Below are 25,690 nucleotides of genomic sequence, written 5' to 3'. Positions count from 1 at the left end.
CCCACCTCTGACATAAACTAGCTATGTGACCCTGGACAAGCCACTTAACTTCTCAGTTGTCTTTTAGGCAATTCTCTAAGACTATAAGTTGCAGAGAAGATGCCAGCATATATTGGGTTTTTTTTCCTTATTTGGAGTTATTTAAATTAATCAGATCACAAGAGCAATGATTGATCCCCATCCCTGAAGTGTTTTATGTGGCATCTTCTCTTCACCCTGCTGATACTATACAATATACAAACAGATCATATATGACATGTATACAACTCACTAGATAACTACATTTGTTTTTAGGTTCAATGGTAAATGGATGGGGGTCTGCATCTGATGAGGACCGTAACTTTTCTAGTCATAGATCTAGTGTAGGTAGTTCCTCAGATGACTCCATCTTGACCAGCAGCAGTTTTGCACAAGCACTGGTTGCAGCCGCAGACAAAGCTGGTTTTAGGCTGGATGGAACCAGCCTTGCAAAAACAGGTTGGTAGATTTGAAGTCACCAATTTCTGCATGATGAAATCTTATGCTGTTCGTACTGAGCTCTTCCAACCTCTCAATCATCTTTCTCCTTAATGAATCTGGCTGTGAGGCATTCCTTTAACATGCATGAAAATAGGTTTAGATGAATTCTTACCATAACTCCAGCTAATTTAAGTAATGCACAGTATCCTTTGGTCTTCTAATTCTTCCCTTTATTCTCCACTACTTGATAAATTAATTGATATATGCTTCTTTTTTATATTGCAGCAAAGCTGCTACTAACTTTGCGGTTATTGTTTGATAATACATACTTTGCAAAATCGTCACACAATCAGTAAAGTTCCTAGTGATAAAAAAGTACGCAGCTCTTAACTTTATTACTGTGCTTCTAGCCCTTCTCTTTTGCAAATGCATTATCTGGGAAGACTTTCTAAGCATGGGGTGAGTGCATCTAAGTTTGTCAGTCTAACAGGGCACATGCCAGATAGTTTTATTAATTGTTTTGGATTTGTTATTTAATCCAGTATTTTTTACTTTATTTTACAGGATGCTAATTAAAAAAGATACCTACTGTATTTGCAAGTTAAATTTAATGGTGCTTATACATAGATGGGATTTTTTTTTAAGAATTCAGTTTTTGCTTCTGAAAATAATCTAACTGGCAACTTATTTTTCACTGCACCTAAAAGAGCCTTGTTTTTTGGTCTCTAAGTTATCATTTAATTTCATTTTTTATCTTTCTTGAAACAAAATAACTTCAATAACCCACTTGTGTGTATATGTGTGCCCAGTATAACTTCACTTACAGTGAGAAAATGTCCTCTACCAAGGCAGACTAGCAATGCTATGCTATTTATAGTCTTAAGAGAATTGGCTAGGTCCCTAAATGTTTAAGTAATTTCTACAGGATTACATAGCCAATATGTTTCAGAGCTAGAACTTGAATCCAGGATGCAGAGATTGACTCTTCACCGATTACACCAAAGTTCCTCCCATATATAATCAGAAAGACCTGAATTCAAGTTCCACCTGTGACTCATATATTGTGTGGCCTGAGGCAAGTCATTTATACTCTCATTGTACCAGGTATTTCTATAAGGCTATAAGTTGCAGAAGTTTCTAATCTGAAAGGGCAGAAGAGATAGATAGATAAATACACATATAGACAGATAGATGGTAGAAAGAAAGAGAGAGAGAAAGAAAGAAGGAAGGAAGGAAGAAAGAAAGAAATGAAAGCTCTATGTATGTCAAATTTACTTCCACAGAAGAAAAAAATATAAGGCTGAAATTTCAAATTTACTCCTACTAATTGCAGAGATTTATTTTTATTTAAACTGCATTGTGATGTAAGATAATGGTTATTTGAATTTTTGTTTTACTCGATAAAGTTTTAGGTCAGGAATTTAATGTTCACCAAGTATTTTGTGCAGTATATATACAATATGGAGAAACAACTTGAAAAGTCAAAGAAAGTAATAAATTAGGTAGCATAAATTCATTTGTTTCATGTATGTTAATACTAATAAAACATTAAGCAACATATCAGCTTGCTTTAAGGATAAGCAGCTAGATAAATGTGTTTAGAATAAATATTACCTATTTTTAGGAATACTAAGGGTAGTGCTTTAAACTTTATGAAGCACTTTCTTCATAATAATCCATTTTATAATAATAATAAATGATAGCTGCCATTTATGTTACTTTTATAAGAATCCTGTGACATAGTGTATCATCATCATGTTATAAATGAAATTTGGTAACTTATCCATATTCACCAAGCTTGGAATATCAGAGTCAGTGGTGGAACTCAGGTCTTCAGACTCTAAATCCATTTTTCTTTCCACTATGCCAAATGCTATCATGTAGAAGGTATGCATGCTAGATTCTATGTGGTGTTACAAGGATTAGCCATAGTTTTTTTCTGTCAGTATAATCCTACCATCTTTCCTTGAACAAATATAATACACTAAACCAAAAGAAAAAGGAGTACAGTGTTCATAATTGTTTGAGAAGTCAGAAGAGGAAATTCTTGAATAAATGCACTTTATACTCAATATTCTGATACATAATGTAGTTTTAAACTGTTGCACATCATATACCTTGATATTACTGAAGTGAAAGATTCTGTGGGAAAAGGGTAGAAAACAACTGACTGATAAACACTCTGTATATTTGTCGGCAGGGATGGGGTAGCTAGATGGTGCAATGCAATGAGTGCCAGGCCTAGAGTCAAGAACCCTTCAGTAAGATCAAATCCAGCTTCGTACACTTAACTAGCTGTGTGGCCCTGAGCAAGTCACCTAACCCTGTTTACCTCAGTTCTTTATCTGCAAAAAAAGCAGGAGAAGGAAATGGCAAACCACTCTAGTATCTTTGCCAAGAAAACCCCAAATGGGTCACAGACATGACCAAAATAATAAACTGAAACAAAATGTTTGTGTGTGGTGCAGTCCAATGAACATATTTGAGTAAGGATTTCTGGGGAGTTTGTTTTCTTTTGCTGGAATACAAAAGCTCTCCACATTTTCTAAGAATTTAAGGGTGTAATTTGACTAACCTAACATCTAATTAATTTTGGAACCTTCCCCTTTAATGTCAGGAAGAAACAACTGGATGTAGTGAACTATACCTTATGAATATAATTGACCTAGCTAAATCTTAAACATATTGAGCCCAAGTTTTAGGTAGTCAGAGTTTTTATTTTACTTTTTTTTTGGGTGGGGAGAAGGGGAATAGCATATTATTCTTTGTTATGTTTGATCAGGAGAGTATAAAGAAACTAAAACATTGTCCCTGAGAGACAATCTTGTTAGCTCATCTTTAATCAGAATAGATGTATAAAGGGAAAGTCCTCTTTGTTATAATAATGTTTTGTATCTTCCATTCCCTTTGTCTTTCTTTTTAGGCAAAGCATTCTCTTCTTCTCAAAGACCCCGACCAACCAGTCCCTTTTCTACTGACAGTAACACCAGTACAGCGCTGAATCACAGTCAGAGGCCTAGGCCCACTAAAAAACACAAGGGAGGTAAATTGGACCAACCACCATTGCCTCATCGCAGGGAAGGAATGACAGATGGTAGGTTTTTTGTTTTGTTTTATTTCATTTTACCTCTTTACTGTCTCCATATTGGGAATCTGGAACAAACAGTATTAAGTGGAGGTGACAAGTTGGTAGAAATCATATCCTATCAATTCTAGTTGCTTTCTTAAGCACTGGTTATAGAAAAGATAAAAAGCGACCCAGACCTTGCCCTCAGAGTGTTTGCATTTTAATAACTACTAAATAAGATGTATACGAAAAAGTATCTTAGAAGGTAAAATGTGCCGAAAGAATAGAGAGATTTAGACAAAGTGCTGTTTACCTAGAAAGACATCTAGTTCTGTGTCTTATTTCAGTGAAATACCTTATATAAATATGAGCCAGTCTGAACAGAAATTATCTGACAGGGCTATTAAGACACCTGCCACTCTTCACTCCCCCACCCCCACTCATTGGAGTTCACCATTAGAAGAGGAGTAAGAAGACATACATAGCTATCTTACCAAATGGATTTAATTAACTTCTTAAGCCATTTAGGAGAAGCTAAAGAGATTAATTGTAGATCCCAAGAGTTGATAGATATTCTTTGTCCAGTCCCTCTAGTCCATACTACATTCCTGGCAGGTGTTATTCTAGACTTTACTTGAGGTATACTGTAAAAGAAAGTATTAATTTTACTTCAGTGTTTTTCGAGGAAACCCAAAATAAAGAATATTATTTATTATTATCTCAGTCAGGTACTAAAGTTTGTACTTCATTCATTTTACAGAGTGGTCCAGATTATTCAAAAGGATACTGTTAAGAAAATTCCGCAGGAAGAATTGTAGTACACTAAAGTACGGCATCAGAATCCATTTCATGCCATCTACCATGGCTTTCCCCTTGGTGGAGTTTAGCTGCATGATACTGAAACTTAATAGATAGACATTATTTAGCTTCATTGACTTTTGGATGATAAAAAATGTGTCACAATAACTCTGGCACTGTGGATTTAACATTAATATTTTATGAGGTGAGAGGCAGCATGGCACACTGGATAGGGAACGTCTGACCTTGGAGTGAGGAAGACCTCTGACACATACCAGCTGTGGTTCCCTGAGCCAGTCACTTTACCACTTAGTGCTATCGGCAACTACAGGTGCCAACACGTATTGTTTTGAGATAGATTCCTCGCTGGGAATCCCCCTTCAACAGTCCAATCACAGGAAGTCACAAAATAATGTACACATATGCAGAAATCAATAAAACTCTTTGGGTATTATTCTCCAAGAATGTAAATCAACCCTCAATAGAATAATAGATGCTCCAGTTCCAGAAGTTGCAACACCTTGTAAATGGGGAGTTGGAAGCCTAATTCTGTTCCCCCTCATCCCCTAAATCGTAAGCTTTCTCCCACCCCCATATCAAGGTCATATAATTGATTTTATTCACTCTCTCGTGTCAGTAGTGAACTATTTGCTACACAGACTTCTCACTGAGGAAAATCTAGTTAAATGGTAAGATGCACCAACATCAAGCTGAAGAATGACTTTGTTCAGGTGTACCCAGTAACTCCAACTAATTTAATCAATAGCTTTGCGCTCTTATCTGTGCTCCGTCCCCTCACTCTTCATCCCATTTATTACTGTGCGCTCTTCCAATTGTCCATGTCAAAGTATATGATGGACTTCTTTTTTTGAAGATATTAAGTGCCTAAAGAATGTAACTTAATTGTTAAGTTAGAATATCTGGAATCCAAATCTCAGCAGGCTTAAGCAGCTGCCATTACTGTCCATCTAAAAATTAAGCATTCTAATGGGGAGTGGGTATTTTTGTGGGGAAAGGGGAAACCAATAGAAAGCTAGTACAATAAAATACATTTTTATTTGTCAGATTTCTAGGTCTTCCTTCAGTGCCCAGCAACTAAGATACTCATGAAAGATTACATCTGTATTTGTAACAGATCACTGAAGACAGAACTGAATACAAAAGAAAATCACTCAATTCATGTAGCATAGCAGACATCTCAATCTGAAAATAGCATTTTATTCTGAAAGAAATGTTCCAGATGCAACTTTCCTCCCCCAGACACTGACCCTGTTATCTTGAATAATTAGTACCTCCTAATTTAACTAGAGGATATACACGATAAGTGGGAATGGCATTACAGCTTAGGGAGCTCCCCAAACAGATTCTCATGAGGTATAATCACCATCGCTCCAATTAAAGGATAATATCACATCAAAATAAACATGACCTGATACTTCCTCTATAAATTAAAAGAACTCTTAAGTTTTCTTTAAAAGTCAGTTGAAAGAAGCTCCTTACAGAGCCTTAAGGAAAATATCTTTCTTACTGAATGAATTTAAAATTCTTTTTACATAACCATGTGGGTTCCAAAAAGAGGAAATTACTAAAACAATGCACACACACATACATATATGTTGAAAAGGGAAAAATGGGTACATGGTACAAAATATTAGACACTATTGGAAGTAGTCTGTCTCCACTATCTTATTAAAAAGCTCTGTAGGTTAATATAGAGATATAACAAAAGGAGCAAAAGAGGAAATGGAGAAAAAACTCTGACAGAAACTTTAAGAGATTTCAAAATAAAATGCACAATTTTGACCTGAATGAATTTTTAAGTGCTAGTAGAGAATCAGTCCAAGAAAGGAGCCTATCATATACTTTGTTATGGACAAATTGAAAACCACACAATAATAAATGGAATGAATACAAAGGAGAGAACATAGGATTTCATCGTGAATGAATTGTGGTTAATAAAGAATCTAGGCATTTCAAGAGTCAGTAAGGGGGAAAAAAACAAAAAAGAATGTTAGAAGAACCAAGTACTGTTGTTGTGATCTTCATGTTTTATAAGAATTATGAATATGCTGTCTGGAAAAATTAACAAGCATTTTTATTTTTAAACCTCTATTATGTGCCAGGCACTGGGATATTATACACTTAGAAATACAAAGACAAAAAATAGCCCCTTCTCTCTGAATTTACATTCCTTTGAGGGAAATAATATATACACATAAAAGTAAACACAGAACACAAAGTGTATTCAAAGTAATGCAGGGAAGGTACTTTTGGAAGGGTTTTGAGGGAGAGACATTGGCATCTGAGTAGCTAAGGAAAGACCTCATATAAGCAATGGCACTTGAGCTTAGCCTAGAAGGAAGCTCAGAATTTTAAGAGGTGGTAGAAAAGAGGGAATGAATTTCAGGAATGAGGAACAACCTTTGCAAAGGCATAGCTACAGGAGATGTAATGTACTGTATGAGAAACAGCAACTAAGAGTTTGTTTAGACATTAGAGTTCATGAAAAAGAGCAATGCCTAATAAATCTAGAAAAGCAGACTGGATTCAGATTGGGAAGGATTTCAAATGTCAAGCAGAGGAATCTATATTTGATCCTAGAGGCAACAGGGAGATGCTGGAGCTTACAGAGCAGGAGAAAGATATGATCAGAATGGTCCTTTACAAATGCAGTATGTTGTTGGCAGCTCTGTGGAGAATAGATTGGAGAAGAAAATGACTGGAGGCTGAGAGACTAATTAAGAAGCTTTTACAATAATGGTAAAGTCTTGAAGTAGGGGTGGGGGAGGGTCGTATGATAGAGAGAAGTGGGAAGATGTCAGAGCTGTCATGGAGATAGAATCAACAAGACTTTGCAGTTGGTGGGTGTGGAGAGTCATGGTGAATGAGATTGAAGAGGCAGAAATTAATCAGAGGTTATGAACCCGGGTGAATAGAAAAATGGTGGTACCCTCGATAGAAAAAGAGAGACTAAGAAGAGGAGGGGTTTGGGGACAGAAAGATCTGTTTTAGATACACTGGATTTGTGCTGCTTATGGGCACTTGCAGTTGAAATTTTCCAGTAGATTATTGGTAATGCAGAAGTAGAGCTCAGGAGAGAAAGGAATTATGTAGATTTGAGATTATCTGTATAGGGATGACAGCTAAACCTATGGGGATTGATTATGTTACAGAGAGAGAATTTAGAGAGAATACAGGACCGTTGGCTGATGAGCAAGAAAAGGAGACTTCAAAAGGAGCTGGCAAATAAGAGGAGACAGAGAAAAGGTGTGTCATGCAAATCCAGAGAGGAAAGAGTGTCCAGGAAAAGCAGGTGATCTACGGTGTCAAATGTATCATCAAGAAGGATGAAAACTGAGAAAGGCCCATTGGATTTAGCTGCTCAGAGATCATTATAAACTTTGAAGTTAACGGCTTATTGATTGATGAGGGTAGAAGTTGGGTTGCAAGTTAAGAAGAGAGTGAAAAGAAAGAAAATGGAGGCAGCTAGGATATAAAGCTTTTTCAAGAAAAAATGTAGTGTGGTAGTGTAGGATAGGAGGATATAGTGGAGGTTTTTGTTGTTCAGCAAAGAAGAAGCCAGCAGATACTGAGAGACGAGTTGGGGTTAGGGGACTGGAGTTGGTATAGTTACAGGAGCAGATATGAGGTATAGGATCATGAGTATAAGTAAAGGGGTTACTTTTGGTTGGGAGAAGTACCATATCTACCTCATAGTAAAGAAGAAGATGGAAAATTATTTCAAGATAGCTTGATATGTAGAATAGGAGAGAAGAGGGAGCATGACAAATGGCCTCTTATTTTCACAGTAAAACATGAGGTGGGTTGCTTCACTTGAGAGGGAGGGGAAAGGAGGTGATGTTAGAGGCCAGAAGGGAAAAGAGAAAGTTTGGAAGAGCTACAGCGGGGAAAGTGATAGAGAATCAAATTATGGAAGGGCAGCAGAAGCAAGATTAGATAAATTTATATCCCAGTCAGCATTTAGTAAAATCTTCCACAAAATGTATGGTCTTCTTATAACTCTATGAAACGTTCAATATGTATTCTGAGCATTAGTTATTACTTATAAAAATAAGTACATTGAAAAATTATAATGTATTAGTTGTAGCTCATTAGCTAACTCATGAAACAGATAGCTAGAATTGCTTGTCAGGCAGAATGTTAATTGCATCTAATGAATGTTAGCATAACCCCTGGACTGTTGTTAAATGTGCCACCTACATGGGTGCAGACAGTCAGCTGCCACATATGCTTGAGCATACAGTTCTTAATATCCCCAGGGCATCATTTCCTGTGGAGATCATCAGAGGAGTTGTAGTTCTTTCTTGAGCCTCTGATTAAGAGATGCTGGAAAGCCACATCTTCTGTAATGCTGTTAATGCTCTTATGTGTCATGGCATGTCTGCTTTGGAAGACAATCTGAGGTGTGGGCAAGTAGTAAAAGATAAATTGGTTTGGGAGCAAACTCTGAACTATTTCTCTATTCCTGGTAGGTACAGAATTTGCAAGTAATAATGCGTCCTATGCTAAGAAATACTTCCTGCTTTTTTCCATTTCAGAGGACCGCTTGCCAGAGTACTGGTAGAAAGTAATAAATGATTTTAACGTTATATCTTTATGAGTCTAATGATTGATTTTATTTTCCACCAATTAATTTTGTACCAGCTCCACCTGTATTGAGTCTTTGTTTATCTCCAGCTTGAAGCAAAAGTATTATTCCATTACACTTTAGTTCACTCTAAACCCTATTCAACATTTTTAGATCTTCCACCACCACCAGATCCCCCACCAGTTCAGGGTTTAAGGCACCAAATAGGCCCTGGCCAACATGGTGGTAACATGGAAAATTCCACAGAGAGAAAAGGAAGCTCTCTGGAGAGGCAACATGCATCCCCCATAGATGAAACAAAGAATTCATTGGATCTACAAACTAGAACCTCAGTAGAGTGGCAGCGGGAAACGCAGGAGTGGATAAGCTGCACAGAGCATCAAGAAGATTTAAGGAGAGTCCCACACAAACAAGCATTTGGATCAGGTGTGTGGTGATACAGTCCAAAACAAAGTGTAGACATTTACATTTTTTACCAGGTGTTTTAATATGAAAATTACATCAGGACAAGTACAAGACAATTAATGGGCTGGAATACCTTTACAAAGCAGGTCAGGAAAATTGTCTTGCTGTCTTTCTCACCTCTTCAAAAGGGCAGTTACCTGCACTATCTGCTACCATACGCCCTGCCTATTTGATAAATCTTTGCCCTCTAATGTTTATCTCAGAAAAGAAATCAAAGTGTTAGGATGGATTTACAATTACTTTAATCACTTTGACTGAATTGATTAGGTAATTTTAATAATTGCTTGGTTCAGACAAACAAGGTTCAGAATCATCAGTTACTTGAGGCTTTCCCTGTAACAGGCATAGTGGATCTAAGCCTAGAAGAGACCTTAAGAGATCAGCTCTTCCTTTTTTCTCATTTTATAGATGAGAAAATTGAGGGTCCAAGTGATTATCAGTTGTCCAAGGTCACATGGTAAATAGCAGAGCCAGCATTTGAGCCCAGGTTCTGTGACTCCAAATTTAGTGTTCTTTCTAATGTTATCTAAATTAGTAAGTGAGTAGAATTTAAATCTTTAATAGAATACAGTGTTTGGTTTAATTGTTGAGTCATTTTTCGTGTCTGACTCTGACCTCATTTGGGCTTTTCTTGGCAAAGGTACTGGGATGGTTTGGTGTTTCTTTCTCCAGCTCATTTTACAGATGAGGAAACTGAGGCAGACAGGGTGAAGTGACTTGCCCAGGGTCATATAGCTAGTAAGTGTCTGAGGCCAGATTTGAACTCACAAAGATAGCTATTTCTGACTCCAGGCCTGTCCCGCCATCCACTTTATACCACCTTTTGTTTAATAGTTAGCATTTATATTCTAATTTAAGGTTTGTAAAGGGCTTTGTAAATAAGATCTCATTTTATCCTCACAACTCTGGGAGGAAGGTGCTTTTGTTTTCCTGATTTTATACATGAGGAAACTTATCCAGGGTCACACACCTAGTAAGGATTTGAGGTAGGACTTAAACTCAGATCTTCCTGACTCTGAGTGTGATAGTACACTGTGATAAGCACTACCTCTTTGGTGCTTAGATTGTCTGAAAAGTGACCAAGTTACCTTCGTCTTTGTGGGTACAATTTAACTTCTTCAGCATTTAGGAGAGATGATATGTCATGGATATGTATTTTAAGCACATTTTCTCGGACAACTCTTCTGAAGGCAGAAATCATGAAGTTCAGATAATCTTTTTAAAAAAAATATTCATCTTCTGCAAATGGAGCCCTCCCTTTCTAGAGACAAGCCCAAGCTCAGGTTTGGAAACTCTTTTTTTAGGTAAAATTCCAAGTTGAAGAATATTTAAAGATAAAGCAATTGCGGTTTGTAAAAGACAGTGTAGTTAAGATATAAGTGTAGTGACCACAAAAGGGTGATCCTAGAATCTGTACAATAACTCTCATAATTTAGACTACGATGAAGACTACATTCCTTCATTCTTAATGGGAAACCTAATCGATTTTGTTGAACTCTGAACGTTATTTTGAGATCTACTTTTGATAAGCAAACTATGATTCATTATGTACAGTTCTCTTTTATAATGAGTCTAAATTTCATAAATAAGGTAAAACAATTTTTTTTTACCACTAGGACCTAAGCAAATCCTGCTTGGATCTAAATCCATTCACATGTAGAAATTTCTGAAATATTGGGGATTTATTTGTTAATTTCACTAGATATTGAGCTATCAAGCAAATCATTCTCAACTTCAGTTTTAGGGGGTTGAATACCTCTTCCATCCCCAGGCGACTGTGTTTTTTAGCCATTTCTTGTACTTCTTTTTCAGAGGAGGCACTGGTACCCTACAGCAAGCCCAGCTTCCCATCACCGGGTGGACACAGCTCATCAGGAACAGCTTCTTCGAAAGGATCAACTGGACCTAGAAAAGGCGAGGTCTTGCGAGGGAGTCACCAACGCAATGCCAGTGACCTTCTTGACATAGGCTATATGGGCTCCAGTAGTCAAGGACAGTTTACAGGTGAATTATGTAAGTAATTTCTGATTACACCTTTGAAATGATTAGAGTTGAAAAATAATAAAGAGGTAACAATGTATATGAATGGAATTAGAGAATGAGAGAAACTCATCTTGACTGTCAGAGAAAATTCAGATTATTATTTTTGAATTGAATCCTGCTAGTAACCCAGATCATTGCTCCTTAGAGCACTAAATGAAGTGCACATTTTTACCACTTTTTTGACTTACAAAAAATGTTGGTTTTAATTTAGACAATCTTATTCTTTACAAGTGTGAGAGACAGTGTGGTGTCATGTCACACTGAGCTCGCGTTTAACTACACACACATCTGGCCCTGTGAGAGTAGGTGAGTCACAGTGGATAGAGCTCTAGGCCTGAAGTCAGGAAGACCTGAATTCAAATTTAACCTCAGATACTTTCTATTTATGTGAACCCGGGCAAGTCACTTAATCTCAGTTTGTCTCAGTTTCCTCAATTGTATAAAGGGGGTCATAATGGCACCTACCTCATAAAATTGTGGTAAGGATTAAGTGAGATTATATTTGTAAAGCAGAGTGCCTGGCAAAAGTAGGTACTCAATAAATACTTATTCCCCCTGAATATCCTCAAGCAACTAGGACTACAAATTATGTAACAGGTGCCAATCTGCATTTAAAGAGAGAGTTTCCTCACCAGGAGTTCCCTGGATTGATTCAAACAAACCAAAAAAAAATCCTTTAAAGTCTGCAAAAATTATAATTTACTTTTTAATTTTTTCCCATTTTACAACTGAATTATAAGTAATTGGATTTTTTAAAGGAGCTTTAGAAATGGCCAATTCCACATTTTTTGTTGTTCAATCATTTTTCAGTCATGTTCAACTCTTTGTGACCCCATTTGGGGTTTTTTTGGCAGAGATACTGGAGTGATTTGCCATTTCCTCCTTCAACTCATTTTACAGATGAGAAAACTGAGGCAAACAGGGTTAAGTGACTTGCCTAGTATCTGAGGCCAAATTTGAACTAGCTGCTACTAATTGTATCACGAGTCCCGTAAATTAAATTAAGGTTTTAGTACTGGGGAAAATACTTAGTGTCTTGTGTTTTCCGATGCATATCTGGCAGAGGTAAATGAACAAAGTAAACAAATCTAAGCATTTCTACTAAAGAGAGGGACAAAATTCAAAGGATCCAAACACAGACTTCCTTTAAAAAATCTTTCTGCCATCACAATGTCCATTCACAGTTTATAGTGTGCCGCAAAACAAAAGACACAATTCCATAATCAAGATTCATGAAAGTCTAGGTGACAGTTTATGTTCATCGAACAGAACAATAGTCACCACTTTCCATGTACCTTAGAGAAACATTTTCCTAAAACCATTCTTTCCTTCTTTAACCACTTCCTCTGTCTGATTAAAGGTGAAGTTATTGAATTAATCAAAGACCTAATTCCATACCAAATTCCATCTCAGCTAGGTGGTGCAGTGGATAGAGTTCAAATCCGACTGCAAACACATGCTAACTATGTGAAACTGAGCAAGTCACTAATTTAACCCTGTTTGCCTCAGTTTCCTCATCTGTAAATGAGCTGGAGGAGGAAATGGCAAGCCACTCCATTAGCTCTGCCAAGAAAACCCAAATGGGGTCACAAAAAATCAGACACAACTGAAACAACACAACAACAACAAATGAGATACTTCTATGAATTGAATTAATCAGAGACCCAATTCCATCTCATTATCCACCTTTCAGGGAGGGTATTTTTCCTGGGCTCATTAGACTTTTCCCTTTAGAAACTAATTAATTCTTTGTCAAGAATGATATCAAAAGATTTCAGTGCAGGACATTGTTTCATAATTGCCAGTTAAAGAAATAATAGTAAAGTTTCTCATTCATGTTAATTAAATCAACAACTTTAAAGTATTATTCATATAAACTAGATAAATAGCAAGATATAGATATGAGCTGTCTACATGTATACATATACATATATGGCTATATATGTGTTTATATGTCTATATCTAAAGAGAAATGGGAAGGGGTTAAGCAGGAAGAAGGGGATTGGCTTCCTATGCTTCTGCAGAACTTATTAAATATTTGCTTATCCTAGAAACAGCTGATTTATAATTTTTATCATTTTCAGACTCAGAATTTATGGTTGATAAAGTTAACCTAATTCTGTAGACATTGGGCACCTTGACATTGGTACCAAGACATTGAAGAAGTCTTAGTAGAAAGGGTAGAAACCTAGGTCAGATTTATATAAGCAAAGGTTTTGCCTCGATTCTGCTCTTATTTAATTGAACTCAGTTCTCTGAGAATTTAGTTGTCTGCTATAGAGAGGAAAAACAGTGTCAGAGTTGGAGTCAGAAAACCTGGCTTTGAATCTCACTTCATTAACTAGCTAGATGTATATCATGGAAGTGTCATTTAAACTGTCATGGCCTTAGTTTTTTCATTTGTGAAAAAGAAAAAATAGAAATATTTGCACAATTATTGTGAGTAAAAGTGCTTTTTAGTACCTAAGGCACTATATAAATATTAAATATTATAGTTTTTAAATTATTTTAGCTTTATTTCTGCATTTACTTTGATTCCTAAGGAAATGCATAATGTTTACTTTGTGCCAAGCATGGTTTTAAACACTGGTGATGCAAATAACAGGAAATTTTCTCTCCATCCCCAGCCTCCAAGTGTCCTAATCAACTTTGTTCAAAAAATTTAAAAACAAAACTTATCTGGCATAACTTCTCAAAATTACTGAATTTATAGAATTTGGAGTGCTTATATCTCAGGTTGTAATTTTTGGTTAAGATGGGAAAATACCATATTCACAGAGCAGACTTCTGTTCTAAAAAGAGATTATTATTATTATTATTATGAAGGCCAAATAGGTTTTTGCCTTTTTTAGTTCTGTCGTAGGTTAAATATCAGTGGTTGTTGGGAAAACTAGTGGGATTTCAAAAGAAGAAAGTGGTTACCTTAAAGAAACCAATGAAATGTCTAGTACTTCAATATGAGTTCGGTCAAGCTAACAGCATTTGTTAAGTGCCTGCTTTATGCCAGGCTCTATACTAAGCACCAGGTGTACAAAGAAAGATAAAAATTTTCCCTCACCTCTCCTCAAGGAGCTCATAATCTAGCAGGGGAAGCAACATGCAAATAGATATGTACAGACAAGTATACACAAAATAAGTTGGAGATAATCTTATATAGAAAGCATTAGCATTAAGAGGGGTCAGGAAAGGCTTCTTGCGAAGTATGGTTTTAGCAGTGACTTGAAGGAAGCCAGGAAAGCCTGAAGAAGGGCAGAGTTTCAGGCATGGAGGACAGCCATTGAAAACACATTGAGTTAGGAGATAATTTCTTGTTCTGGAAACTGCAAGGAGGCCAGTGCCATTGAATCTCAGATTCCTTGGGGTATGTGAGACGGGGACACTACAAAGGTAGGAAGAGATCAGGTTATGAAGGACTTTAAAAACCAAACAAGATTATATATTTGTTTCTGGAATAGTGAGGGAGCTGCTGGAGTTCATTGAAAACACAATGATAGTCTGGGTGGAATTTTTTGTTTGTTTTATTTTGTTGGTTTTTTTTTTAAGTGTTGGGTTTTTTTCCTTGCCACCTTGCAGCCATTATACATTGTATGCTGCCTGATAAACTATTTCTAGAAAGCCACCTCAAAGTTGGCAAAAAGGAAAAGCAGAATTCAGCCAAATTCTTGCCTGATTTGTGCAGTGAAATTCCTCACAACTTAAGAGAGGGTTCATTTTCCAGCTCCTATGATAGGACCTTACAAATTTAAAAATATGTTTCTTTCTTCTCCCTTCAACATAAACCTAGTCCTTCATTTGATATCCATGAGATGCATAACTCTATGCATCTGTTTTCTTAACAGCGTATGTAAATGTTTATTTTTCAAACCTGCGATTTTACTAGTGATGGAATTTTCCATGTGCAAACTCTCTCCACCAATGCATATTAGCCACGCACTTCCAGTTTGCCTGGAACACTGAGAAGTTAAGTGACTTATTCTTAACTGTACATATACTATGTATCGGTGACAATAATTGAACCCAGTTCTTCGTGACTCCAAGACCAGTCCTCTGTCTACTATACCACACTTCATCCACATGAAGGATGCCTTACATTTAATGCTTCAATCAATTTAACAAACTTTTACTGAATACCACCTATGTTGAAGGCACTGTGAGAATTGCAGAGAATGTGCAGACCTAAAACACCTCACTCCCTTCCCTCAAAGATCCTCAAAGTCTACTATGGAGAAGTATCGTTATATTTGATCCTCAAAACAGCCTAGGCAAATATGATTATCCCTGTTTTACAGATGAGTAAACAGATGCTCTGAGACAAGTCAATGTGACTTATCTGCAGTTTCACAGATATTAAGTGGCAGAGGTAGGACTCACACAGGTTTTTCTTGTTCTGAAAATATAGAACTTCTTTTTAAGTCAGAAAAATAACAGGGCAGAAAACATAGGAAGAGATGATTAACCTAAGTAAAGAGTATCATGGTTCATGCAGACAAAGGGAAGGTCTAGAAGAGAATAAGTATTTGTTAAATACCTACTATGTGTCAGACCTTGTACTAATACAAATATTATCTTCTTTGATCCTATGGGGCCTGGTACAGCCTTAAAGGCATTCTACAAACTAGAAAACCTGTTAAAAAGCTGATGTGGCTCCAAAGTGGGGATGGGATTCTAGTGTGAGATCCAGCTTTATGTTAATCTCCTCTCCTAACCTGATTCATGCCGTTTCCCCACCATCTCACATTTTCAGTGGCTCTAGCTATGCCAATCTGACTTCTTGAAACTTTGAAAAACATATTGTATAGCTGTTTTTTAAAAAAGTCTTTATTTATATCAGATTCAATGGAGCAACCACTATTCTCTGTGTGGTACACTAAGGAACATCACATGAAGAACATGGTAATGTTTAAGATAGAAACCATGAGTGCTAGTAATCTGTGGTCATCCGTGAATGTCTCTAAACCTGATTTGAACATACTCTTATTTTTGAATTAAATGATTATAACATTTCTTCCACCCAATGATCAGCATGCTTTAAACTGATTTTATTTCCCTTTCTCAGAATGGGACTGGAAATATAGTCATAACAAGTATATTTTAAGAAATTGTTTTCATGAGACTAACATTAACTGTCAAATGTGTCCAGCTTAACTTATTGAAGTAACCACTTAAGTCATCTGCCTAGAATAATTCTTGCAATTGTATGTTTTTATGAATTTTTTTTTCTCTCTCTTTCTCTCTTTGTATTAGAGTAGTTGAGAAGAGAATTGCAAAGCTGCTCTGAAGGACCATCAGGTCTGAACTCATGGAAGTGATGACACTAAACAGTGCAATGAACAATTTCTTTATTTATGTACTATTAAAAGAACTGTAAATGCAATGTAAAGACACACAGCCACACATATCCCACAGATATTTTACTTGTATTCTCTTAAAGACACCATCCACCTTAACTATTTCTTGTCAGGAGTATATAGAAAAGAAAGAAAAAAAATCACCCTCCAGGATGAAAAGGATTTTCCTCTGTATATAATTTCTTTTGTTGCATTGCTATGCAAGCTCACTCTCTTTTTAGCTATGTTCATATTACTGTCTGTTCCTATTAGTCTGTTGTACTATATGTGAATTAATAGGCTGTGGTGCCATATATTAACTTTTAATTGTGTAACTTTTATGTTTAAAGTTTGCACTGCAATTTTATTTGGTGATAAGCACAAATCTCTACTCCTCATGACATGAAGAAAAAAGACTGAATGTGAAGGGAGTTTATTGTACTGTAAGCTATGTTGAGTAATACAGGATGTAACTGATTATGTTATATGGTTTTCCATTGGGATGTAGGAATATATAGAAGATGAAAAGGAAAATTGATGTTAGCAAAGGTTTATTTGAACATCAGGGACTAATTCAATAAAAAAGCAAGATGGCTGCTTTTACTGTTTTAAAGAGTGTATGGGGTTCAAAAGAAAGGTGTTCAAAAAGAAAGGAATGAATATGTATAAAATATGCAGATAGGTACGATTTACTAAAATTGATGAAAAAAAATACGGTTACCTGGAGTATCAGTTTTTACCTGCCCAAATATGACTGAACAATATGTGATTTAATATAACCAAAAGAAACTAAGGTGTTTCACTAAAGCTGTATTCATATTACAGTTTTAAAGCATTTTATGAATTGCCATAATTAATCTCTCCAACCCATTAAGTCAAAATATGATGTGAAGTTCCCCAAGGAAGCAAATAATATAAAGTCTAGAATATCTAGCAGGTAGTTAAAGATGTAATTTATCACTAGATCATACTCAGGCTTCTTCCAAATATGAACTATGTTACAATATCTTGTTTCATCTTTATAATACATACACAGTACACTAGAGGATAGAGCTGCATCACTGAATTTCCTAACTTTTTTACAATACAATTTACATAAGACTATGTTTTATTTAATTAAGAAGTAAAATTTATTCCACCAAACTTGTAGTCAGATTATAAGTGCTTGAAAAGCAGTGCTAAGAGTATGTTTATTTCATGGTAAGTAGATGTCTTGAAATAAAACTAAACATTTTCAAAAATTGGCTATCGACCAAAAAATATAGTTGACCCACTTTTATGAGTGAATTTAAAAACAGAGATTAACAGGAAAACTGTGCATGTTTATATGCTTTTTGGATAAAACCAAACCTTGTAAGTGGACATTAATAACAACATTCTGCTTCATCATTTGTTTTCATGACTCAAAATTATATTTTTCTGCAACTCAAATATGAAGAAAATTATTAATTTTTAAAATATTTATTAGTTGTCCTAAGTATATTAAACACAATCAAAGCAAAGCTCTCTTGAAATTCCCAGTTTTAAAGTTTGCCCACCTGGCACATTCACCTATTTAGAATCTGCTTATGTCTATCCTTTCTCATTACTCCCCAAGAGGATTTACTGTTCCTTTCAATAAAGTTTGGCACCAGCTCTGCAACAAGAAGGCCTTTTAAGGGCACACTTAAATATGTCATTGGCTCGATTTCCCCACTTCCACTTCTCATTGTATTAGCAGAGTAGTTGGCATTGTCAAATTTATTTCTTCCCTTTACTTTTCCTAAACCCGTACGAACATTAGCAAACCTAAGGAACCAAACTGTGCTTTGGGGGCTGAAGAAACATCTATTCTTCATTCCATGCCAGTGACTCCACGATGGGCAATAGAGTTCAGGTTCACTTTTGGCCATACCCACGTCACCCTACCCAGATTGTTTTCTAACATCGGTGTCTGCAACTTGAACGAGCTTTGTTTTCCTTCAGATATGATAGAGTATCTGATGAAAGTGTGAGCACTGTGTTGGGAATGGTAACATGAACATGCAGAAACCTGAAGGCAGAGGGATTTCAGACCGTGGTATTTGCAATGCCAAATGGGAGTGTCTTCAACCACTCAAAACTTGCCACCTCAGAGCTCGGTTCGTATCTCTGAGTAGTGCATTATTTCAGTCAAATGCATGTAACCTATTGACAGTAGCTGCTAAAACACTCTTAGCTGCTTGGTTCACATAAATTTAGGGGTTTGGGCAGGAAGTGAGTGGTTATTATGACTGGATGTATAAGTTTATACAGTATACTTAGCTGAACGCCTTATCAGAATGGTATGTGTTCCTTGTTATCCCCACATCTAGGTAAATTGATCTTAAATTCCTTACAAAATGAAGAGTGCATTTTACCAAGATATGGCCTACATACGTACATACAGTAATACTATAGTTATCAAATGGAATTCAGCAATAATCTAAAAAAAAATAAAAAATCATTATTCATCTTGCTAACTATAAGAAGTCAAATAGGATGTAAGCCAAGACATGAAATCAAATGTATAAACATTCATTACTAACTGCAAAGTCTACCTTTCCTTGTTGACTGTATTAGTATAGTTTTCATTTATACCCAGTTCTCTATTCCATAAGTCACAGAGCAAGTCCATGTAAATCTATAAATCGAAGGCCTCCACAGGTTTCTGTGGATGTAGGGAGTGTCATCCCACTTTGCAGTCAAGGATAATGCTACCTCATGGCCACTTCTGCATAAGCACAATACTATTTAGTTTGAAGAACTCCTTTTTTATGCAATGCCTGTGACTGTCAGAGCAAATGCTCATCTCTGGCTCTGTTTTTATGTTATGGATATGGTACTTCTGTTCTAAATCTTTTTTATTCCATTTTAAAGTAGACATAGAATAGCATTGGTGCCAACACAATGAGCTACGTGAAATCACTACATTGATTATGAGTCCAACTCAAGAAGAGAATGAAAGTAGAAAGCATAGAAAGGCAATTGAGTTCAACATTGGTGTACTAAAATTAAATAAGAGACCAGAAAAATAAAAGCATTAGACTTTCACTCACTTTCATATTATATGGTCAAGACCCACCCATAGAAATGTTATAATAATAATCTGGTAGAGGAGGGAAGTTGGATCAGATGACCTCCATAGTCCCTCCAAACTGTATGATTCTATTAAATTTATTAATATATAACTTCATATTTTATCATTCTAAGAATTTTAATTAGTTTTCAATGGGTGTTGAGTTAAAGTTTATGTTTAGCTTTGGTGGAACACCTTACTCACAATTTCTGTCTAAAAATTTCTACTATTATCCCTTGACAACATAATCATAACCATCCCAATTAATTTCAGATACGTGATTTATCTGCTCCAATGGGAAGTGATTGTGTGTGTCAGTATTGAAGTTGTACAGGACCATGGTATTCACTAACTTGTTCATCTGCCTCTATATTTTGCTTCTGAAATTACATGACAAGAATTCGGTATATATAACATGTTATAACAACCTTACATGAAGTGTACTATTTTCTTTTTACATACTTGTACTTCAAACAAACCATACTGCAATTCCAATATGGTTTGATTTAATATTGCTTTTTTTTAATTTCATTTTGATCCAAGCCATTGATTGTGAATTTATCATGTTTTAAAATGGGGGGTGTTGTGGCAGCACTTAGACTTTTTTATATTTGTTTTTCTAGATTTATTTTTGTCGGTAGTTTGTTCAAGTCACCAAAAATTTCCCAACTATTAATGTGTTACATTGGTATTGTTAGTACAGCAGTTAAATTGGCATAAGAAGTTGGTTACTAGTACTGTCAAAAAATTGTGTATTGTATATTTACTGGGGAAAAATAAAACATTCACATTTCAAATCTGGCGAAAGCACTCTGTGAAATAATCGTAACTTCACAATTAGAAATACAATATGAGTACTTTCACTTTGTGACCACTATATCACCACTTGTAAACAAATATATATAGTACAAAGAGCTATAGGCATTTCAAAGCTCTTTTGAATATTTAGATTCATTGCTAATTTTGTTAGTGGTAGAAATCATATGAGAAGTATTTGTGAAGAAAAGAACAACACATCGTATACAACTGATGGCTTATATTGGTAGTATTGCAAAATTACAAATATAACTAGCCAATCATTCCAGATTTGTGGTTACTTGGAAGAGCTGAGCTAAAGCTCCATAAGTTTATATATGTGTAGCTTCAGGATCACCTTCTACAAAATGAACAAATCAATCATCAATGGAACTATGCACTGTGATAGTAATAACTCTCATTGACCGGGAAAAGAGGAGGAAGAGGAGGAGAAAGAGGTGTTTGCTTTAGAAATGTTTTCAACTCAATAGGAAAATAGCCAGACAGGAGATTAGAGAAGGGGATTTGAGTGGGAATATAGTCTTGGGGAGTGAATTGACCTAAGTGAAAAAAAAAAAACCAAACAAACATCTTCCAAGAGTGGATTGCAAAGGGGAATTACAAGGGGGAAAAAGAAAGTATAAGGACCAGTGATCAAAGTCTGACCAAGGAAGGTAGAACAAGCAGATTGTTCTGGTTCCAGCTCACTAATGTTCAACACAATCTTCTTGTTATTAACTTCAGTTTTATAAAGAAAGGAGCAAGGGGCAGGGCAATGAGAGGAAAAAGCACAAGAGGATAAGATAGAAATCAACATACAATCAGGAATCCTAATCATGAAGGCAAATGTCCTGAACTTAGCCATAAAATTGAAGAGGATAGCAGAATATATTAGAAATTAGAATCTAGTAATGGTACTTACAAGAAGTACACTTGAAACATAAAGTTTCAGAGACAAAATAGGGGGCTAGAACAGAATTGATTCAGCCTCCATTGAATTAAAAATGAAGCAGAAGTAACAATCATGATCCAAAGTACATAGGAAGACAGAGTTATAAGAGATAAATAGGAAAACTATATTATGCTTAAAAGTGTGATAAATAATATCAATAGATAAAATGCAAAACTATAATCATTGTGTACCTCTATGTATACCCTTTCAGACTTGGACAAATCAACAAAAATATAAGCATTATAAAGAAGAAAGAAGCTATGTCTCTGTAGAGAATTTCAGAAAAAAAGTAACTGTGGTAGCTCCGTGGAGATTACTAAATAGGAATTGAAAGGATTACACATATTTCTAAGCTGTACAGTATAACTTTATAAAAATTGGCCATTTACTTTTGCACAAAAAAGACATAAATAAATATAAAAACCAGAAATTTTAAGGACATACTTTACTGACCATGAAGAAATAAAAAAGTATAACCAATAAAGATAATTTCAAGAAAATATTCAAACTTAAGTAGAAATAAAAAACAAACAATTAGTATATAGGACAAACCATAGAAACAATAGATAATTCCATCAAAGAAAATTATAATAGTAGACAGAATGACCAGACTTTTGTGATATGTTCAACAGTCCCTTCAGGGAAAATTCTATTTCTGAGCACTTTAATCAGTAAAAGTGAAAAAGAACAAATCAACAAAGTAAAATTGCAGCCCCAAACAACTGAGAAAGTAATTACACACACACACACACACACATGTGTAACAGCTAAATACCAAAATAGAAATTCTGAAAATCAAGGAAAAGGTAAACAAAATTGAAAGCGAAGAAAAAAAGTATTGAACTAATTAAAGCTAGGAGTTAATGTTTTGGGGAAAAAGTTAACAACATAGGTAAACCAATAGTGAGTCTGATGAAGAAAAAGAAAGAAGGAACTCATTGTCAGTAACAAAAAAGAAAATTCATCACAAATGAATAAAGGAAATTAAAAACTAATTTGCCTGATTACATGCCAACAAAACAGATGAAATTTTGAGTATTTATAGAAATATAAAACACCCAAGGAGAAACAAAAATAAATAGTTTGGACAACTCAACTTCAGAAAAAGAAATTAAGACAGAAATGAACTCCCAAAGAAAAAAAAGACCAACTTAAATTGCAACCAAATTTTACAAAACATTCAAAGAAATTTAATCCTAATATTACATAAATTGTTTGCAAAAATAATAAAAAAATTCTTTCAAATTACTTCCATAAATATGTTCTTGACACCTAAATGATGGAAAGACAAAACAAAGAAGAAAATGACAGACTAATATCTCCAATGAATTTCAACTCAAAATTTTATAATGAAATATTATCAAAACGGGTAAAGCAAAATATCAAAGATATGATATACTACGTTCATACTGTTTGTCCTGGAAATGCAGAAGTGAATTAATATCAGGAAAATTATAAACTATATACATTTATGTAAAATGATTTAAAATCCCAGTATCAATAGATGCAAAAAAAAACTTTGGACAAAATATTACACATATTTCTGTTAAATGGTCTTTTCATTAATATGATAAAGTATCTATTGTAAACAAAGAGCCAGCGGTATATTTAAAGGGGATTAACTTGGGAACTTTGCAATAAGATAAGGAGCGTAGCAAGGGAATCCATTATCACCACTATTATTTGATATCATTTTAAAGATACAAGCTATTGGAATAAGAGAAGACAGAAATTGAGAAAATAAGCACTGGGAAGAGGAAACAAAGTTACTGCTTTTGCAAATGATATCATGGTTTATTTGAAAACCCTTGAGATTTGACTATGTCACTGGCTGTTCTGTATATTACCAACAGTGCTGGTTAAACTTCCTACTCAAGGACCAAAATGACTTCAGTATATTTGGGTCAATGTACAGTGTGTCCCACTGTGGCTAATCAGACGGATACAAGTTCTGAAGGCTCTGCCACAGGTCAGGCACAAAAAGTCCACATAAACATTTGGAATAGAGATGTCTCTAAATTTGCTTACCTCATATTTCTTTTGAGCTATTGCAATTCTGCTTTGCTCTTAGAGCACAGCAGGCAGACCATGCTGGGTAGCAGTGTCCCCCTGTCTCACAATCAGTTCCAAAGTTCTTCCTTGCATCACTTCTTTTGACCTCTGTGTTAGCACTTGCCTTATGTGAATTTTCCATAAAATAGTCTTTTGGGCAAATGTAAATTTGACATTGGAACAACATGACCAGCCTGTCCAAATTGTACTCTGCAGTAGGGTTTGAATGTGTGGCAGTTCAGCTTGAGAGAGAATCTTAGTGTTTGGCACCTTATCTTGCCAGGAAATCTTCAGAATCTTCCTAAGACAATTCAGATGGAAGTGATTTGGTTTCCTGGTGTGGTGCTGGTATATATTGCCCAGGTTTCATGGGAATATGACAGTGAGGTCAGCACAATAGCTCTATACAATGACCTTCACTTTAGTGGGCAGCCTAGTATCTCTTCTCTTCCACACTTGCCTTTGGAGCCTCCTCAACACTGAGCTACCTCTGGTAATGTGTGCATCAGCCTCACTATCTATTTATACATCCCTGGAAAGTATACTGCCAAGGTAAGTGAACTTATCTATGGCATTCAAAATTTCTCCATTTGCTGTAATGATGGTTTCACATATGGGTGGTGTAGTACTGGCTAGTAATGATATTACCCACAAAATCCAGAAGGAATGCATAGAAAAAAAATCCATTCACAATAACTTACACAATGCATATAACATTTGAGATTCTACCTACCAAGAAATAGAGAAGCCATACGAATATAATTATAAAACTATTTTGCAGGGAAAAAAAGTATTCAGTAATTGGAAAGAAACTATCTTTCATGGTTGAACCTGTCCAGAATAATAATGATCATGTCACCTATATTGCCTTTTAAATACCATATCAAACAGACTTCTAAAGGATTATATTATAAACCTGGAAAAAATAAAAATAGAATTCATCTAGAGGGACAAAAGTTTAAGTATCTCAAGGGAAATACAGTAACGAAAAAAAAAGTGGCAGATAAGGGTACCAGATCCGAAACTATACTGCAAAGTGTCAAGTAAAATGATTGGGTACTTCTTAACATAGAAATCAACCAGTAGGACAAATGCGACATAGAGAAACGAGCATACATTGTCACATAGTACCCAGTAAAATAAAAAATTCTGCTTACTTAGATGAAGATTCATAACAATAATGTACTGTGGGTCAATCCCTCCAGTCACTCTGGAAGACAATTTGGAGCTATGAAGAGCATAAAGCTGTGCAATACAACAACTACAAAGTTGTGGAGAAAAACAAATGTTAAATTCTTAAGAACTCTAATCAATGGGGAGACCAACCAGGACACCCAAAAGTCAATGATAAAACATCTACTGCCAAACAAAGAGGTAGGAGACTGAATATAAATTAAAGCATATATTTTTTGGACATAGACAATGTGTGAATTTGTTTTGTTTGACTATGCTTATTTGTTAAGAAGTGCTTTGTTTGCTTTTAACTTGGGGGAGGGGAGTAGTTGGGGGGGGAGAGGAAGAATAGAGATGATAGTAATACCAGAAAAGAAAGAAAAGCTTCTTCAGTGTGTAGCAATTTTTTTCTGAAGAAACAGAAGAAAATAGAAGAAAGTTAAGTTAGGGACAAAGATAAGCAATACTACTTTGAAATTGTGCAGTTTACTATCTAATTTTTAAAAGAAATGTAAAATGTATGCAATACAGATGTGGACTTTCATGAGCTGTCCACTTTTTCTGTCTTTTGTGGGAATGCTCATAATTGTTGATATTTGCCAAATTATGAATATCAAAAATAAATTTATACTGTTTTTAAAAGAGAAAGGAAACCTCATTCATATTAAAAGTTTATTTAATTGCATTTCCTCCCAGTGATTGTATGTTAAAGATTAGATTTTTAAATTTTTCTCTTCTTTTGCACTCTTTTTTTTTAAAAAAAAATTTATTTATTTCATTAAATGACTCCCAATTTTAACAATCATTTAAAAAAAGTTCTTGAGCTTCAAATTCTCTCCTTCCCTATTCTTGAAGAATTTTACTCAGTTTTCCT

The 25,690-nt window shown here is 35.2% G+C and overlaps 1 protein-coding gene across 1 annotated transcript in view; it reads left to right on the top strand.

The window, feature by feature from the left end:
- ROBO2 (roundabout guidance receptor 2) overlaps positions 1-20,632 on the top strand; it is a 252,777-nt gene extending 232,145 nt beyond the window's left edge. Inside the window, exons 23-25 of the mRNA XM_036753392.1 lie at positions 3,383-3,553; positions 11,211-11,411; positions 16,688-20,632. Of these exons, the coding sequence (XP_036609287.1) occupies positions 3,383-3,553; positions 11,211-11,411; positions 16,688-16,719 (404 nt within the window). The 3' untranslated portion in view covers positions 16,720-20,632. The remainder of the gene's footprint in view (positions 1-3,382; positions 3,554-11,210; positions 11,412-16,687) is intronic.
- Positions 20,633-25,690: the final 5,058 nt, after the last annotated feature.

Source organism: Trichosurus vulpecula, chromosome 4, assembly GCF_011100635.1.
Source record: "Trichosurus vulpecula isolate mTriVul1 chromosome 4, mTriVul1.pri, whole genome shotgun sequence".
NCBI lineage: Eukaryota > Metazoa > Chordata > Mammalia > Diprotodontia > Phalangeridae > Trichosurus > Trichosurus vulpecula.
Note: the sequence above shows the minus strand (reverse complement) of the source record. Positions and strands in the feature narration are given on the sequence as shown.